This window comes from Lissotriton vulgaris, unplaced genomic scaffold (assembly GCF_964263255.1).
Source record: "Lissotriton vulgaris unplaced genomic scaffold, aLisVul1.2 SCAFFOLD_325, whole genome shotgun sequence".
Classification (NCBI taxonomy): Eukaryota; Metazoa; Chordata; class Amphibia; order Caudata; family Salamandridae; genus Lissotriton; species Lissotriton vulgaris.
The window spans coordinates 1,509,300-1,528,976 of NW_028243553.1; the positions used below are offsets into that span (position 1 = coordinate 1,509,300).

A 19,677-nucleotide genomic window follows, 5' to 3' on the forward strand; every position below is an offset into this window, starting at 1 on the left:
GCAGTGCAGGTGTTCACGGACAACACCACCGCCATGTGGTACTGCAACAAACAGGGCGGAGTGGGGTCGTGGACCCTATGCCAGGAGGCTCTGCGCCTCTGGCAATGGCTGGAACATCAGGGCGTGACTCTGGTGGTTCAACACCTGGCAGGTTCTCTGAACGCCAGGGCGGACGAACTCAGCCGTCGGTGCTCGATGGATCACGAATGGCGTCTGAACTCGGACGTGGCGCAAGGCCTCTTTCTGCGATGGGGAGAGCCTTGGTTAGATCTATTCACCACCGAAGAGAACGCGCAATGTCATCAGTTCTGCGCGTTGGAATTTCCAAGGCGGCACTCGCTCGGAGACGCTTTTCGTCGCGAGTGGAGCTGCGGTCTGTTGTACGCCTTTCCGCCTATACCTCTTCTGCCCAGAGTGCTGAAGAAGATCAAGCGCGACCGGGCCCAAGTCATCCTTGTGGCTCCGGACTGGGCACGAAGGTACTGGTATCCCGAGCTACTCAGTATGTCAGTCGATACCCCGGTTCGTCTGCCTCTTCAGGAGAACCTTCTGTCGCAGCAGCAGGGGACGGTCCTCCACCCGAACCTGTCCAGTCTCCACCTCCATGCATGGAGATTGAGCGGCGACAGTTGAGGCCATTTGACTTGCCTCCTGAAGTTTGCAACATCATTCTGGCAGCCAGGCGTCCCTCCGCAAAGACGGTATACGCCTGCAGGTGAACAGATTTGTGGCATGGTGCACAGCAAAGGCTGTGGATCCCCTCAATGCCCCTCTCTCTGAGGTTCTTCTCTTCCTTCTTTCTCTTGCCCAGCAGGGCTCTGCTCTGAGCACTATCAAGGGCTATCTTTCGGCTCTTTCAGCCTTTCTGAGGCTGCCTGACCAACCTTCTTTGTTCAAGTCCCCTATCGTCAATCGATTCCTGAAGGGCATCACTCATACTTTTCCTCCTGTTCCCTTCGTGATGCCTCAGTGGGACTTGAACCTGGTTCTAACATTTCTGATGTGCACTCCCTTTGAGCCACTTCACAACTGTCCACTTCGCATTCTTTCTTTGAAGACTGCCTTCCTGGTAGCCATCACCTCTGCCAGGAGAGTGAGTGAGCTCCAGGCACTCTCTTGTAAGCCTCCTTTCCTTTCAGTCCATCCGGACAAGGTTGTTTTGAGGACTAGGCCCTCCTTCTTGCCTAAGGTGGTCACGGCCTTTCACATTGGGCAGTCCATCACATTGCCCACCTTCTTTCCACCTCCGCACCCCTCGAGAGAGGAGGAGAGGCTCCACCGTCTGGACCCAAAACGTGCGCTCTCGTTCTATCTGGATCGCACACGCCAGTTCCGGGTGGATGACCAACTCTTTGTTGGGTACGCGGGCGCTAAGAAAGGGAAAGCGGTGCACAAGAGGACCATTTCTCGATGGATTATCATGTGCATCCAGGCGTGTTACTCCTTGGCTAAGAAGGAACCCCTGTTGGGCTGAGGGCTCATTCCACTCGAGCCACGGGCACTACAACTGCCTTGGGCCGAGGTGTGCCCTTGCAGGACATTTGCCAGGCAGGTACGTGGGCCTCGTTGCACACGTTTGCAGGGCACTACTGCCTGGACAGTCAAGTCCGGAGGGACGGCTACTTCGGCCGTTCCGTTCTCCGGGACTTTCTGGTGTGAATATTGGTTCGCAGACCCACCACCACGGGATGGTATTGCTGGGGTATCTATTCTAAGGTAAGGAATCTATCACTAACGTGTCTCTTTCAGATGCACAAGTTACTACTTGTGTAACGATATATCTGTAAGAGACATTAGTTAGTGATAGATTCCTTACCGACCCACCCATCCTCCCCGCTCTGCGAACCGATATCTAGGGTTAAGGTCATCTCCTTTCAGGGCCCTAGTTTCTTGGCACCAGTGTCGGTTTTTGTCATGGCTCTGCGCTTCTGGCGCGGAAAAGCTGTGGCTAAGAACTGACGTCAGCACGCGGAGGCGGCGTCTAAGTACTCAGACGACGCCTACCGACGCGCAAGGGTACTGCTACGCAAAACTTTCCGGATCCAGTCTGACGCCTGGGGATATTCTAAGGTAAGGAATCTATCACTAACTAATGTCTCTTACAGATATATCGTTACACAAGTAGTAACTTGTGCTTCTGTTAGTTTTATATTTGATCAACCTCTTGTGCAATTCTCATAAGACCCAAAGAGATAGGTTCCTGAAAAAAGGTGGACAAATTACATTTAGCTAGGTATCTGGACTTCAAGGGAAGCTGGTCGTTTTAATCATCTATCTTTACTCTGCTCGTAAAGTGTTTGTGGGGTGATGGCGATAACAGACTCCCATGGTTATCTCCTGTGGTCCCATCCTCAAAGGGACTGACAGGAACCTTAGGAAACAGACTGTTGCTTATAACTGATGTCTGTACCTGTGAAATTGCAGATCCTATATTTAATTTGTTAGTGTTTCTGTTTATCAGTCTGTTAATAGTGGTAATATTACAGGAGGACTTATTTAGGGGTTAGAATCTTGCAACGTGATTTCACCTGCAAAGATAATTTTCAGAGAACGTATCCCAAAAGTAATATCAGGGTGCTAGAGGCAGAAGAATCCACATCCAGTCTTTGCTACAAAGTAAATTACAAGTAACATGTTAGAGCAATATATCATTTCACACTTAAAAGGTGAAACAATCAAATTATAAGGTGGAGAGAAGCTGCTGTTTATCCAACCCAGCATGGCGACAAGTCCAATATCATTGCCAACTGCTCCACAATCCCTTCAAAGCATGTGATTGGAGCCTTCCTAAATATGTGGTGTTCATTTTTAACAATACTTGTTACAAAGGCTGCCCACTTTTTGCTCCTCCGCCCTCCTGCCTTCATTGTAATTTCAAATGCTCAGTTAACTCTGAAAGGAAAATGTTCAAATTATATGACATTTGTACACACTCACACACGTACTGTTTATACCTAAACAACTGTGTATCCCCCTTCATGATATTTCAGTACTTTGGCTTAATTTGTGTGTACATATGCATTGCATGAAATGAGCCAGTTTTCTGCTCATGTGAGGCTTTTTGTTTTCTCTTGGTAGACCAGCTTATTGAAATAATTGCCTTTCTGATGTGCTCTCTTCTTTTAGGCTGCGGGTAATGCTGTGAAACGAGCTTCGGATAACCTTGTGCGGGCGGCCCAGAAAGCAGCATTTGGGAAAGCAGATGATGACGATGTGGTGGTCAAAACCAAATTTGTTGGTGGTATTGCTCAGGTATGCAGTTGTTTGTCTTTTGAGGTGATATAATTATGCAGTTTTTGAGAAAGAAGAACATTCTAGTTCATGACTATTTTTTTATGAATCCTAAGGTTACACTTTATTGTTTTACACAGATCCTTTATATGAACACAATTCCTTAATTACTCCTGTCTTGATTTTCTGTATATCCACATGAGATAAGTGCAGATACTATTAATCTGAATGGGGGCCCTCTTCAATGTCAGTTGTTATCTGAAAAAGCTGGCTTGACCCCAGCCATTGTGCACTACGTTTCCTACCACTATTAATTGCTATTCATGACAGCTGCATGCAGATTCTCTGAACGATAACCTTGAGAAAGGTGAAACTGTACCTTTAGTTTGTTAAAGTTATTTTATGACATCTTTACCTTATTGGATAGAGACTTCTTGCTGCAGATTCCTTACCTTAAAATATCCCCAGGGGTCAAGGCTGGATCTGGAAATTTTTTGAGCAGTAGCCCTGTGCACCGGTAGATAACGTCGTGCTGCGCTGGCATCATCCACTGTGGCGTGCACAGTGCCTATATAGGCCCCACCCCAGTACGCTGACGTCAGTTTTTGTCTTTCTGCACCAGTCAGCGCAGAGAGCTACCCTCAGCCTTTTTTTTCACCTATTAAAGACATTTTGAGATTCATCTCATGGTACGCTTAGGGACGTCTCCCACAAAAAGCCCATATGCTTCATACCTTTTGTTAAGAAAAAAAAATTCTCTTGGTGTACACACACACATCAATTACATAGCAGGGAAATTCAACTTAGCTAGTAATGTTTCAGTGTAATAGTAATATTGTATATTCTGACAAAACTCTAGGAGGTTGCATTCACGTGGCATGTACTATTTTTTATTTCTTGCCAAATAACACCAACATAAACCCCTTCCATCCCCCTCCCTCCGATGCTGAACATAACAGTAATAAAATGGTATCCCTCACTATTGAATATTCATAAAGATATTGTAAACCCACCTAGGACTTTCGAGGCATATACCAACAGAGATCTTGCCCATTGACTAAATTCACCCAGTAAGGGCTATCGAACGCAACCCAGTATTCACATATCAAAAAGGACTGTGAGTACGATGCTCAACAGAGGTACATCAAGGAAGATGAGTATCATCTTTGATGATACTTTACTCGAGGAGAATGTCCTATGCCTGTGATATAAAACATTTCCATAGGCTTGCCCTTCCCTTCCTGTAAATTCATCTCCCAAACCAAACACAATGCGTTAAGGGATTGGTCCATCTGGTATAAAAAAGCTCTGTAGAGCCACCTGCTAAGCTTGTCCTGCACACATGGTGAGTTTGGTACACATCTTGCATAAGTGGTAATATGTATTGTATACGAATTTATTTATTTATTTATTTGAAAGTTTTATATAGCGCGAACAAGATCTTTGCAGATATCAGAGCGCTTTACAGTAATAGCATGTAGCAGTTGAGGTAGTTAGGTACAATATGCATAATTACATAGGTAGGTCAAAGAACAACTGGAGGTAGATCATAGGTGAGGTAGTGTCAGTACACGGTACATAGTCAAACCGTTGCGCCAATAATATAAAAGTACAAAAGTATGCATATACTTATTTAAACGTGCTGCAAGTGTTTTTGGAGATAACATAAAGGTGGGCATAGTTGAGGTAGGTGCGTGAAGGATGTACAGTCACACAGGTGCATCAGTAGTACAAAAGTAGGGATGGTTGAGGTGGTGTAGGTACAGTGTGCAAGTCAGACAGGTGCGTCAATAGTACATCAAAATACAAAGAGGGAACAAATACAATCAAATAAGTCATAATACCAGTGGTACAAGTAGTACAGAGAGGGAACATATACACTCAAGTAAGTCATAATACAAATAGTACTAGTAGACCAAGGGGTCAGGCCGGTATTATGGAGCGGATTCATGAGAGATACAGGTTAATAGATCATGTGTATTTCGCCATGAGGATCGCTTTTACTTCTTTCTTAAACAGTTTGTTGGAGGAGATGAGCCTGGTTTCAGGAGGAAGTGAGTTCCAGATCCTGGGCGCCATACCTGAAAAGGAGCGTTTATAGGTTTTTTCCTTTCTGAATCTTCGAGGTTTCAGCAGAAGATTGTTTGTGCTTCTAGTAGTTCTAGAGCCACCCGAGATTGTCAGCTTTTGAGTGAGGTAGCTGGGCGAGTTATGGTGTACAGCCCAAAGTCAAAGTCAGAGTGCTTAATGCATTTGTGCATTAGGAATTGCCCAGGTAGAAGATCATTCTCCGCTATGGAAGTCCATTAACTCCCAGTTGAGAGATAAATCACACAGTGTAGAAAAGCCTGCATTTTGCTAAGCACAGGCTTCCCGGTTTCAGTTGCCCTGTCTCTGTCGGTATGCCTACCAGAGGCATGGCCGGGGCCAAAGGAATTTGCTTTGCTATTATTCTGACCACTCAGGATAGAGAGAGAGCCGCAACGCAAAATAGAACCATAGGAGAGGAAGGCAACTGTATAGAAGGAGACAGTAAATAAAGTAGCAAACCATCCTTAAAGTTGTCGTTCATGAAGACATCAGCCAGAGAGCCAGCGAGCTACCCACTGTAGCCGAGCGCCAGAAAATAAGGCTCAAAATCTGGAAGAGCCAATCCTCCTTTCTGCACCGTGAGCTTCAGTGTGACAAGAGCTACTCTGTTGTGCCCACTGCCCCAGAGGAAAGCAATCAGATAAAAGTCAAGTTATTGAAAGAAGAAACGAGAAATGAAGAGAGGGAGATCGACAAAGTAGTAAAGGAGGAGAGGGATGATGAGAAAGTATGAAAGGAAGCGAGGAAGAACCACCATCTTCGCCAAGGCTACCTCAAAACTCACCAAAAGAGGTAAAAAGTCATCAGAGAACAAATCGCTCTTAATGCCTTGCCCAGATTGCCATCGAGAACATCCTTAGACAAGTGATCTATGTTGATCTTGAGGTACCCAAATGTGGTCATCTCTGTGGGCAATCAAGAATCAAGCTGTCCTAAGAGGAAGATGGCAGGTTTGCTGCAAAGGAAAGAAGCAAGCCTTAGCCCAGTTTGCCTGAAGACCTGATATGGATTCAAAGGCGGAGATTATGAGATGGGTTGCGACCAGGAATAAAACCCTCCTGGTCATCTTCTATTTGATCTGACAGTATCTGGAGCAGCCGGGGACACAGAATTTTTGTAGGAATTTTATAATCTGTGTTTAAGATAAAAGGTGGGCTAGTGTATGGTGCCTATATAGGTGACCACGACGTCATAACTGACACTAAGATCTGAAAGAAACAGGTTAGTATTAGATTCCTTACCTTAGAATATCCCCAGGCGTCCGACTGGATCCGGAAACTTTTGCGTAGCAGTACCCTTGTGCGTCGGTAGGCGTCGTCTCCGGCTCCGCGTCCGTCATCGGCGTTGTTGGCGCCGGGATGACATTGCCCGAATACTTAGACGCCGCCCTCTTGCGCTGACATCAGTTCTTCTTTTTTCTGCGCCAGCAAGCGCAGATCCGGAAAAAGTTGTACCCTTAGTCAATTTTTGACTACCTTTGTCGATCCTTTTTGATCATCTTTCGAAGTTGCTATGACTCCGACGGTACCGGTAGGGATGCCCGGGTTCAAACCCTGCGTCGATTGCAACCGACTGATGTCGGTTACCGACCCCCCCATCGCCGGTGCCTGACCTGTCTGGGCCCAGACCACCACGACAAGTCCTGCTCCGACTGCCGGGCCCTGACGTCCAAAGCTAGACGGGAGCGGTCCTGCAAGCAACTCGAGCTCCGGCAGTCAGCACCGCGCCGCTCGAGGTCCCGGTCCAAAAGGAGGTCGAGGGACCAGTCGCGGGGTCGAAGTCATCATAGCTCCGGGAGTCGTCACCAGTCTTCGGGCTCAAAGTCCTCAGGTAAGAGGCACAAGAAGTCGAAGAGGCTTCATCGCTCTTCTGGCTCGCGCGGCGCGACCGGAGGTTCGGGCGACACCGCCCCGGCAGATCTGCCGGAGCCGCAGGCGTCGCAGCCTGCTCCATACCCGCCGGTCCGTGGGCAGAACGTGACGCCGGAGGAGATCGACGCCTCCCTCATGGCCATTAGGCTGCTCACTCCTTCGTCGGGTTCCGGGGTGCCTTCGGGCTGAGCGGCCCGACTGGATCCCCAAGCGGGATCCAGCGGCCCTGGCGTCGTCGGGTGCTTTGGCCACGTTGGCGACTTCGGTCCCAAAGCGGTTCACGGTAGGCCACGAGCACTTTCAGTTTACCGTGCTCCCCTTCGGCCTTACCAGCGCCCCACGGGTGTTCACGAAAGTGATGGCGGTGGTCGCAGCTCATCTGCGCAGGTTAGGGGTTTCAGTCTTCCCCCTACCTCGACGACTGGTTGTTGAAGGCAGGCTCGCCCCAGACAGTCGTCTGCCACCTCCAGACTACTGCCGACCTGCATCTGCTGGGGTTCTCCATCAATGTGCCGAAGTCACACCTGTGTCCCTCTCAGAAGTTTCTCTTCATCGGAGCGGTTCTAGACTCGGCGCAGTTTCGGGTTTATCCTCCCAAACAACGGGTTTGGGATAATCAGTCTCTGATTCCGATCTTTCAGCCGTTATCCTGAGTCTCGGTCAGGTTGACTCTGCGGCTTCTAGGGCTGATGGTCTACTGCATCCTACTGGTGCATCACGCCAGGTGGCGGATGCGGGCTCTGCAGTGGGACCTGAAGTTTCAGTGAGCCCAGCATCAGAGCAACCTGTCCGATCATGTCTTGATCTCGGAGGGCACTGCGAGACAACTGCAGTGGTGGCTCACGGACCGCGACTGGGTCAGTGGCAGATCCCTCTCCCTACCCCACCAGGAACACGTGTTTGTGACGACGCGTCCCTCCAGGGCTGGGGAGGCCACATGGGAGAGGCGGAGATCAGAGGCCTCTGGTCTCCGGAAGAGTCCCGGCTCCATATCAACCTTTTGGAGCTGCGGGCGATTCGTCTAGCACTGAAGGCATTCCTCCCCTCTGTCCGGGGGAGTCTAGTGCAGGTGTTCACGGGCAACACCACCGCCATGTGGTACTGCAACAAACAAGGCGGGGCGGGGTCGTGGACCCTATGCCAGGAGGCTCTGCGCCTCTGGCAGTGGCTGGAATATCAGGGCGTGACCCTGGTGGTTCAACACCTAGCAGGCTCTCTGAATGCCTTGGCGGACGAACTCAGCCATTGGTGCATGATGGATCACGAATGGCGTCTGAACTCGGATGTGGCGCAAGGCCTCTTTCAGCAATGGGGAGAGCCTTGGTTAGATCTATTCGCCACAGAAGAGAAAGCGCAATGTCATCAGTTCTGCGCGTTGGAATTTCCAAGGCGGCACTCGCTCGGAGACGCTGTTCGACGCCAGTGGAGTTGCGGTCTATTGTACGCCTTTCCGCTGATACCACTTCTGCCCAGAGTGCTGAAGAAGATCAGGCGCGACCGGGCCCAGGTTATCCTTGTGGCTCCGGACTGGGCACGAAGATACTGGTATCCCGAGCTACTCAGCATGTCAGTCGATCCCCCGATTCGTCTGCCTCTTCGGGAGGACCTTCTGTCGCAGCAGCAGGGGACGGTCCTGCACCCAAACCTGTCCAGTCTCCACCTACAAGTTTGGAGATTGAGCGGCGGCAGTTGAGGCCATTTGACTTGCCTCCCGAAGTCTGTGATATCATTCTGGCAGCCAGGCGTTCCTCCACAAAGTCGGTATACGCCTGCAGGTGGAAGAGATTTGTGGCATGGTGCACAGCAAAGGCTGTGGACCCTCTCTCTGCACCCCTCTCTGAAGTTCTCCTCTTCCTACTTTCCCTTGCCCAGCAGGGCTCTGCTCTGGGCACTCTAAAGGGGTACCTTTCTGCTCTTTCCGCCTTTTTATGGCTACCTGATCAGCCTTCCTTATTCAAGTCCCCCATTGTAAATAGATTTCTGAAGGGCATCACACACATGTTTCCTCCTTTTCCATACGTGATGCCCCAGTGGGACTTGAATCTTGTACTCACTTATCAAATGTGTGCTCCCTTTAAGCCACTCCATAACTGTCCTCTCCGCCTGAAGACTGCTTTCCTGGTTGCCATCACCTCTGCCAGGAGAGTGAGTGAGCTCCAGGCTCTTTCTTCTACTCCACCTTTCCTCTCTGTTCATCCGGACAAGGTTGTGTTGCGGACAAGACCTTCCTTTCTGCCCAAGGTTGTCACGGCCTTCCACATCGGGCAGTCCATTACCTTGCCCACCTTCTTTCCGCCTTCGCATCCCTTGAAAGAGGAAGAGAGGCTCCACCGTCTGCACCCAAAACGTGCACTCTCTTATTACCCGAGATCGCACATGCCAGTTCCGGGTGGATGACCAACTCTTTGTTGGTTACGTGGGCACGATGAAGGGAAAGGCGGTACACAAGAGGACTATTTCGCGGTGGATCATCTTGTGTATTCAGGCATGTTACTCCATGGCCAAAAAGGAGCCCCCTGCTGGATTGCGGGCTCATTCCACTCGAGCCACGGCAACAACAACTGCCCTGGGCCGAGGAGTCCCCTTACAGGACATTTGCCAGGCAGCTACGTGGGCCTCGCTGCGAACGTTCGCAAGACACTACTGCCTGGACAGTCCAGTCCGGAGGGATGGCTTCTTTGGCCATTCCGTCCTCCAGGACTTTCTGGTGTGATTATTGGTTCGCAGACCCACCACCGGGGTTGGTATTGCTGGGGTATCTATTCTAAGGCAAGGGATCTATCACTAACGTGTCTTTCAGATGCACAAGTTACTAATTGTGTAACGATATATCTGTAAGAGACATTAGTTAGTGATAGATTCCTTACCAACCCACCCATCCTCCCCGTTCTGCGAACCGATATCTAGGGTTAAGGTCATCCCCTTTCAGGGCCCTAGTTTCATGGCACCAGTGTCGGTTCTATCATGGCTCTGCGTATCTGGCGCAGAAAAGCTGTGTATCAGAACTGACGTCAGCGAGCATGGGCGGCGTCTAAGTACTCCGTCGACATCATTCCGGCGCTGCCGACGACGGACGCGGAGCCGCAGACGACGCCTACCGACACGCAAGGGTATTGCTACGCAAAAAATTCCGGATCCAGTCTGACGCCTGGGGATATTCTAAGGTAAGGAATCTATCACTAACTAATGTCTCTTACAGATATATTGTTACACAAGTAGTAACTTGTGCTTCAGTCCACTAGATCAAAGTCCAATCCCACGACATTGGCACAAAGGGAAGTACCTGTTCTGTAGATCTGATGGGCAGTGATGTGGGTGTTGGTACACACATTCCCGAAACACTAATGCCTTGACAGCCTGGCATGGCATAAAGGCAAGTTTCCTAATTGCCCTTCAAGAATTTCTGGCATGAGTTCACTCCCCAGACCTCCCACCTTTGGAAACTGCTGTGGGATCTAAAGTGAGCAATCTGCAGTTAGAAGTTGGAAAGAAAAAGTTACTTAACCTTCAGTAACTCTACTTCTGGTGGATATCAACTGCAGATTCCTCGCTGCCCTCCTTCCTTCCTTTTCTGTGAAGTGGCCTCCTTAACATTTATTAAGGTCTTAAGATGGTGATCAGCACACTGTCATCGACAATTTGTGTACATGTTTCGTGCCTTAGATTGCAGAAGGAGAAAGATTAAAGAATCTGAAGTCCGCTTACAGTGGTGGCACTTATATGCAGTTCCGCTCCGTCACTTCAGGGGCGGTACAGAGCCATCACAGAACCACACAGCACCACCTATTGGCTTACAGGAGCAATGCTGGAAAACCTTTCTTCCAAGTCCAGCCTGGTGCCTAGCAGTACACTAGAGGTGAGGAATCGATGGTTAGAGTATCCACCAGAAAGAGCGTTACTAAAGCAAGTAATTTTTTCATTAGGTAATTTGCCTAATGGTGAAAAGAAGTGAAGCTGGTCATGAAAGAAGGGCACCACACCCTCTAATTCGTGATTGGCTGATCATTGTTACATCCTTTTTTCCTTGCTAATGGTGTTCAGTCATTGAGTCATTAAAACCAGGAAAAGAATACACCCATCTCTTCTCGATTGCCATGGTAAAGAAATCTCTGTATTGAAATGATACAAGATATTCTGTGCACAAATGTTTATATTCCTGAGATGAAAGCCAAGCGCATGAGGTAAGTTACAATGTAGTCCTGACCTCTACAAATTCCTCTCTAGCGGTTTCCCTGTTTATGACTTGTGTTCCTATTAAAGCCAGGAACGGTGGCAGAAACTCACCTAATCTTCTGTGGATAAAGTGACTGAAGCATTTTGTTTGAGCAGGTTGAGAGCCACAAGAGAGCATTGTAATAGGTGACAGGCCTGGAACTGCAAAGTGATGTTACATGTAGAAAAAATGTAATGAATGTTGACTGTTTCAGAGCTAGATCATCTAATTGTGCGCAAGGAAGACATTTATTTGCACTTTAATTGATTAATACCTAATTAAATATAAATGTTTACATGAATGATAAATATTTTATTCTAAAAAGCATTTGCCTATACACAGTGCAACGTAGCACTAGCTGTATTTACAGATATTGGAGGGAGGACCACTTCAGAAAAAAAAGTCTCTTCAGTCAACTTTTGTCCATAAGCCCCTGGCTGTGTCTTCGTTCATGTGGATGTCTTCTCTTTCCCTCCAGATCATTGCAGCCCAGGAGGAGATGCTAAGGAAAGAAAGGGAACTGGAGGAGGCACGGAAGAAACTGGCTCAGATCCGACAGCAGCAGTACAAGTTTCTACCTTCGGAGCTTCGAGAAGATGGAAGCTAAGCTTTAGGAACACACGCTTTTGTAAACAGAAGTTGGAAAACAAAAAAGGACTCCCTCAAAACAATAACTGCGGTGACCACGTTTTGATATGCCAAGCACTTGCCACCTGTGTGTAGAAATGCTGGAGAACATCACACAGGACACAGTTCATCAGTTCAGCCTCGCTGTGGAACTGTTGGGTCAGTTCTCCCTACAGCTTGGTGGACCATTGCCTCCAGCAGCCACCGCCGCAGCAGTATTTTACTACACAATCTAACTTCAACCTGTTACAGTTCCGGATAGAATTTTGGTTATTGTACAATGTCGACGTAAATGATGAACAAAGCTGACAAAAATCAAAGTTCTCCTCCAGAGTGCACTTGTTGTTAAAGGATCCTACCCCCGGGATGTACCAACATGAGGGAGTGTGCCTCCCTGACATATCATGTGTTCTGCCTATGGCATTTCAGATTGTTATCCTTCCTCCCTGCCTCGCTTTCTGTAAGATATCTAAGGTTACAGGGAAGTTACATTGTAAAAACGCTTCTGTAACACCTCTTACTTTTTATGGACTACGTGCAGTATTACTCACTTATATTGGCCTGGTGTGCTAGGGGAGTGATTAGACGCGACTGGCCAATGAATGGAAGAGTTCCCTTACTTTCCTCCTTCAGGTAGGATTCTGAAGCAGGGTCACATGTATGCTTTTCAGAGGAGTATTTACAGCTCTTATTGAACCAGTTAAGGTGTTTTTCTTCTATTCACCTTCCAGTTGCTCCTGGTGGCTACCATGCCTGCGATGCCTCCCGCCATTACATGGCATTGATCCGGCAGCATTAAGGCTCTGAGAGCATGGTGGCGGGTACATTACAACTTTCCATAGTCCTGTGGGCAGCATAGCTTTGTAGATTGTGCCTTCTAAACACACCATGTCCATCGTTGATCATGTCTAATACAAATGTGTTGTCCCAAGCAGCTATTAGAACTGGCTGTAGTGTGTTCAACCCCAATTTGAGTTAACATTTTGGAACATAATGTATAGAGCCCAGATTAGAGCTGAAGACCGAGCCATCTATGATGCTCACTGCAGTGTTTGGAGTTATCCCTTCCTTCATGTCTGAGGAGTCATTTTGTACTTCTCATGGACTCCTATCTGCAGGATGTCTCATATTAAGTGGTAGGATGCCCTGGTAAAAAAGGTATAGTGTCTAGGATATCTGAATATTGTTCAGTATATTGCACTCCCTGTCTATTGCAGGGATACACACATCTCTCAATTGACATTTTTCTAAGTTCTCTGACAAAATCGAGATCATATGTAGCTGCAGGCAAAATAAATGTACACAAAACCACAAGCTACTAACTAAAGGAAAAATGAACTTAATTTGATGCACGTGTGCTTCGCATGTTTTTTACGTGGGGAGAGAGTCTGAGAATTTTCTTACAGAAATTATATGGCTGAAGCTGCAGACATGTTTAAAATGAAACACACCCATCACAATTGTGATCATTACTTTAATATGCTTAAAATCTGTTGTTATTCTTGCTTTGTGGTTCAGTTGAAAGGAGAGATCCAGTTACAACATGCCACAAAGAATCTCTTCAGGGTAGTGAAGAAAAGACCCTTAAGCTAACTATTTGGAAGGAAACTGTTAAAAGTTATGCAGCACTATATTTGCCTACGTTTTAGGTACAACAATTGTCCTTAGGTGACCTCACGAGTTCAAGTTCACTTGAGGTCTTTTCTCGGGCATCTTTAAAGAGCTCTGAGGAAGCCATCTCACTATTGTCATTCCACATACATTAATTGGTCCACTGAAAGGCTGTGCACATGCACCTCAATTTCTATTAACCTCTCATTAATCAGGCGATATCGCAAGCAGCCGGGTTCCCTTTGACTTGATGAAAATTATTGATCGAGAAATGCCCTGCATATAAGAGCTCTTACTCTTGAGCAGATTGGACCTTGGTCAATGCGTTCGCTGTCAATAAAACCCTGATCCTGCTGTTGCACACGCAATGTCCTGGATTGCGGCTGGTCATTCACCTCCATCTTCATGTTTTTACGTAGGGCTCTGACTGTTAAGCAGTGTTTCTCCACTCTAGCTCCCCATCCATGCCCACTCCCTTTGACTCTACCGTATGCCTAAGTGTGAGATGGAACTGACATCTGAACAAGGTACATTTTACATAAAAAATAAGAGAAGGTGTTTTTCTCTGTAAGACCATCCAAGGCCTCTCTGCTGGACTACGGTTAAATGTAACTGCTGAGAAGGCAAAGGGCAAGTTACACGGTAAGCTAGTCTATGCTCCATTGAGGTCTTGATGGCCACCATCTTAGGTACGTTATGCATTGGTTTGCAGCACATGGCAAAAGAAAACTTGTACTGAATAAATAATTGTAAATGTTTAAACAGGAGCTGTGGGGTCCTGTTACGTTGTTTTAGCACCATAGAATCGGCCTCTTATAGGAAAAATGGTGGTGATCATGTTTGGCCCTGTCCTGGCTGGATCTTTTAGCAGACTGATTTTCTTTAAATTCACTTATACCCCTCACTTTGTCATCTGGATTGGGATATGTGACCCATTGATTGCTATCAACTCCTGATCTCCATTTCTAATTCCCTAATGGATTATGGGACTATGCATATGACCAGGATAACCTTGATCTAAACTTCATTACAACTACATTGGATGTCACAGCTTTCCTTTTTTTACAGTAGGAAATAACCACTATGTGCAAAAAAAGTCTGACCGCAAATATTATAAGTGCAGCTCTTCTTGTATTCTGTTTATTATCAATGTATTATTGTCCAGCAGCATTTCTCTCAATGAGCCAAGGTAAAATCTATCTGTACAAAAAAGTATTAAAATCACTGTAAAAGTCCTTGTTTTTGACTTAAAAATAATCCTGTGGTATTATACTGTCAAATAGCAATTGAAATGTCCCAACTTTAAATGCCTTGCATGAAAGTATACATATCAGGGACGTTTCCTGGCGACTCGTAAACCAATTGTAGGCTTATGTTAGAAGTTGTGTTACAAAAAAATGGGAAATGCAAAAATGTACAGAGGTGAATTTTAAGAAGGCCACATGTGTCTTCTTTGATACCTAAATATTCTCAGAATGAATGAAACTGTTGAGTGTCGATAAAGCCCCTTCAGCAAATAAAGTCAAGATGAGACCCCTTGTTGGGATATTTTCGATTGGCTGTGCCAATAAGAGTCTTTATTGTGAGTTGTTTGACAATTTTGGATTTTTTTTTTCTTCCATACAAATGGACACTAAAACACTAATCCAAATTTTTTGGTTATTCATTTTGAAGACTGCCTTGTTTCTATTATGGGTTATACATACAAGGGGCGCCTGCTTTTGTGAGCATTTTTAAATCTGTCATCGTTATTTGTGTGCACCTGTACTCTGGGGCTAATTGTGTGACGAATTTTAATATTGAAATCTGGGGCACTGTGATAATTTTGAAACACCTGCTTCTCAAATCCTCGGGACGCCCCTGTCCACTGCAGCCATTTGGGCTGATTGTTGTGGAGGGCGCCTCAAACGTTGTAGGATAGTCCTCACTTCCGGGTTGTCGGCAAGCCGCCATCTTGGTCGGCGGTCTAGCTGTCCGGAGTATCCCAGTACATAGGGTATTTAAACCGAGCCTCCGAACAAGCTCCGGTTAATACATACAAGGGGTGCCTGCTTTTGTGAGCATTTTTAAATCTGTCATCGTTATTTGTGTGCACCTGTACTCTGTACTCCGGGGCTAATTGTGTGACGAATTTTAATATTGAAACCTGGGGCACTGTCATAATTTTTAAATTTTGAAATACCTGCTTCTCAAATCCTTGGGACGCCCCGGTCCACCGCAGCCATTTGGACTGATCGTTGTGGAGGGCGCCTCGAACGTTGTAGGGAAGTCCTCACTTCCGGGTTTTCGGCTAGCCACCATCTTGGTCGGCGGTCTAGCTGTCTGGATACGGGTACTTAAGGGGACCATGGTGCGGGAGCGCAGCGGACATGCCAAAGGCGAGCCCGTCTGCGCCCGTCCCCGCACGAACCGGGCACAGGGCCAGTCCCCCAGATCGTCTCCCGTAGAAAAATCAGCATCTCTATGGTACTTGAGAAATATGCTTATGGGAATGGACCCACTGAAGGGAGAAGCCCTTTGTCCACGAGTCCTACCCAATTGTCCCTCTGGGGAGAGGGTAAGCATATGTCCTGCTTGCATGGTTCCACTCCCTAGGATCACAGACCATTAGAGCCAGCTGCCTGCTCATGAATTAGGCAATATGGCAGAGAGGGCCCCTAAGAATGATACACCTATCTGTACTCCGAAGAGGGATAATATAGGTAGTGCTCTAAACACCAGGATAATGAAGCCAGTTATGAAAGGGAGGAAGCGTGCCCTTGAATGCGGCCTGCCTAATGTTAGGTCACTCCCTAGACATGCAACTGAAATTCATCTGCTAATAGAGACCCATAACCTTGATGCTCTGTTCTTAACGCAGACTTGGACCGTGGCAGGAATGGAGCTGGAATTAGAGCCAGCATGTCCTCCGGGATACAAGGCCCAGCATAGGCCCAGGACTAGTGGCAGGAGAGGTGGAACGGGAATCATTTTTAGAGAGGACTTAGATGTAATACATTGTGTAGAGCTTTTGGGCTTTTCGGCCAGGGATGACGCAGGCCAGACTACATCTGGTTTGATTTGTTATCGACCTCCAGGTGCATTGAATGCACACCAACAACAAGAACTGATCTGAAAGAGACACGTTAGTGATAGATTCCTTACCTTAGAATATCCCCAGCAACAGACTGGATCCGGAAACTTTTGCGTAGCAATACTCCTGCGCGCCGGTAGGCGTCGTCTGCGGCTCCGCGTCCGTCGTCGGCGTCGTGAGCGCCGGGATGACGTCGTCGGAGTACTTAGACGGCGCCCATGCGCGCTGACGTCAGTTCTTCTTTTTTCCGCGCCAGCTAGCGCAGATCCGGAAGAAGCTCTACCCCCAGTCAATTTTTGGCTGAAATTTTTGATCCTTTTGATCTCTCTTTTTGTCGAATTCTCGACTATCGGTGCCAGGGATGCCCGGGTTCAAGCCTTGTTCGAAGTGCGGTCGACTCATGTCGGTCACGGACCCCCATCGCCGGTGCCTGAAGTGCTTAGGCCTCGATCACGGCGATCGATCCTGCTCCGACTGCCGGGCCCTGACGTCGAAAGCTAGGCGGGAGCGGTCCCGCAAGCGTCTCGAGCTGAGGCAGTTGGCCCCGCGCCGCTCCAGTTCCCGGTCCCGGTCCCACGGGAGGTCGAGGGACAGGTCGCGAGGTCGGAGTCATCGACGCTCCGGAAGTGGACACCGATCGTCTGGTTCCAAGTCCTCAGGTAAGAGGCATGAGAGGTCGGAGCGACGTCATCGATCCTCCGACCCGCCCCGACGCTCGCACGATGCGGCCGGGGACTCGGGCGACACCGCCCACGCGGCTCCGCGGGAGTCGCAAGCGTCGCCGCCTGCCCCACACCTTCGGGTCCCTGGGCACGGCGCGACGCCGGAGGAGGTCGAGAGGTACCTCATTGCCATGAGGGCCCTCCCTCCTCAGTCGGTTCCCGTGGCGCCTTCGGGCCGATCGGTTCCGTCTGGAGGTCCTTCCGGGTCGGGCGCTTCGGCCCCGATGCCGTCGGGTGCTTCGGGCCCGACGCCGCTGGCGACTTCGGTCTCGGCGCCGCAAGACCTCGCTGGATCCGGTTCCGGATCCGGGGCCTCGCCGGTCGACCTTACGGCCTCGCCGGCGCCGTCCCTTCAGGTGTCGTCCCCGGCAGCCAATGTGGTTGCCGCCCCCAATGTCTCCTGCGGTCCTCCTCAGGCGTCGGGAGGGCGCCGCTGGGCGCCGATTCCGTCGGCCTTTGGGAATTTTTATCTCCACGAGGAGGCCCTGTCTGCTAATCCTGGTTTCCAGGACACAGGTGACGAGGAGCATTGGGAGGGGTCCGAGGACCCTCTGGCACATGATTGCCAGTCACAGCAGGACTGGACATATGAGCTTGGGGAGGCCAGTGGTATTGACACATCGCCAGACACTGGATTTACATCGCCTCCGACTGTGGCTTCGGAAGCGGGTTCTGCTTACAGCGTAGTGTTGACGAAGGCAGCTAAGGCCTTAAACCTTCAGCTCCCCGTCGCGGCCGTGAGGACTAATCTCCTCACTGAGGTCCTTAAACCGCAGTCCGGCTCCGCGGAGCCCCTGCTGCCGTTCAATGAGGCCTTATGTGACGTTCTTCTGGGCACTTGGTCCAAGCCCGCCACAGGCCCCCCTGTGGATAGGAACGTGGCCAGACGCTACCGCCCGGCCGACCCATGCTTTTTGTCCACCCATCCCACCCCCGAGAGTCTGGTCATCCAGGCCTCAAACTCCCAAACCGCGTTCCCGTCGGCCCCGCCCGACAGGGAATCCAAGAGATATGAACAGTTCGGGAAGAAGGTTTTCTCGTCTGTTAGCTTAGGACTGCGGTCTGTGAATACTGCCTGTCTCTTGGGCCGCTACACCCACACTCTGTGGGACACGGTTGCGGAGGTGCTGCCTAGATGCCCGGAGGAGGTCCAGGCGACACTCGGCCAAGCCCTTGCGGACGGCCGAGATGCAGCGCGATATTCCATCCGGTGTGGACTGGATACCACGGACTCACTGGGCAGGGCGATGGCAACGACGGTGGCGGTTCGACGCCACGCCTGGTTGAGGTCCGCCAACTTCTCGGCCGATGTCCAGGCCACCCTCCTGGACATGCCGTTTGATGGCCGTCGCCTCTTCGGCGACAAGGCAGACCATGCGCTGGAACGTTTCAAGGACTCCAGGGCTACGGCCAAGTCCTTGGCCCTCACGGCCCCACGCCAGCAAACGGGTGCCTTTCGCTCCTTTCGTGGCCACGGAAGGGGCGCCCCACCACGTACCGTCAGCCACACACCGCAAAATGTCCAGCAGCGCGGTGGCGGACGTGGGAACCGTCGGGCCGGCGGTCGGGGCCAGCGGCGAGGCCAGTCCACACCTCCCTCAGCAGCACCTGCCTAAAAACCTTCCTTGTCCGAGTTTTCAGGCCCATGTGACGCCTGTGGGAGGCAGGGTTCGCCATCACCTCTCCCACTGGCATACAGTCACTTCGGACAGGTGGGTGCTGCAAATTGTCCGAAGGGGCTACTCCCTCCCCTTCGAGGCACCCCCTCCATCCATGCCACCACAATACCACCGTGTGTCGGGGGATCACTTGCAACTTCTGCAAGAGGAGGTCACGGCCCTCTTGGCCAAGAGGGCCATCGAGCGCGTTCCTGGGCCAGAAGTAGGGTGTGGATGTTACTCCCACTACTTTCTGGTGCCCAAGAAGGGCAAAGGGGGCCTACGCCCTATCTTGGACTTGCGGAACGTCAACGGCTTCCTCCGGACGGAGAAGTTCAAGATGCTCACTTTGGCTCAGGTCCTGGCTGCCTGGACCCGGGAGACTGGATGGTAGCGTTGGACCTGCAGGACGCCTATTTCCACATCCCCGTCCTGCCGGCCCACCGGCGTTACCTGCGGTTCACGGTAGGCCAAGAGCACTTTCAGTTTACCGTGCTCCCCTTCGGCCTTACCAGCGCCCCACGGGTGTTCACGAAGGTGATGGCGGTGGTCGCAGCTCATCTGCGCAGGCAGGTGGTAT

General features: G+C 49.5%; 1 protein-coding gene across 1 annotated transcript in view; it reads left to right on the forward strand.

The window, feature by feature from the left end:
- Positions 1-15,197, forward strand: part of LOC147668304 (talin-2-like) — a 1,432,932-nt gene extending 1,417,735 nt beyond the window's left edge. Inside the window, exons 62-63 of the mRNA XM_086948621.1 lie at positions 3,127-3,252; positions 11,885-15,197. Coding sequence (XP_086804747.1) covers positions 3,127-3,252; positions 11,885-12,013 — 255 coding nt within the window. The 3' untranslated portion in view covers positions 12,014-15,197. The remainder of the gene's footprint in view (positions 1-3,126; positions 3,253-11,884) is intronic.
- Positions 15,198-19,677: the final 4,480 nt, after the last annotated feature.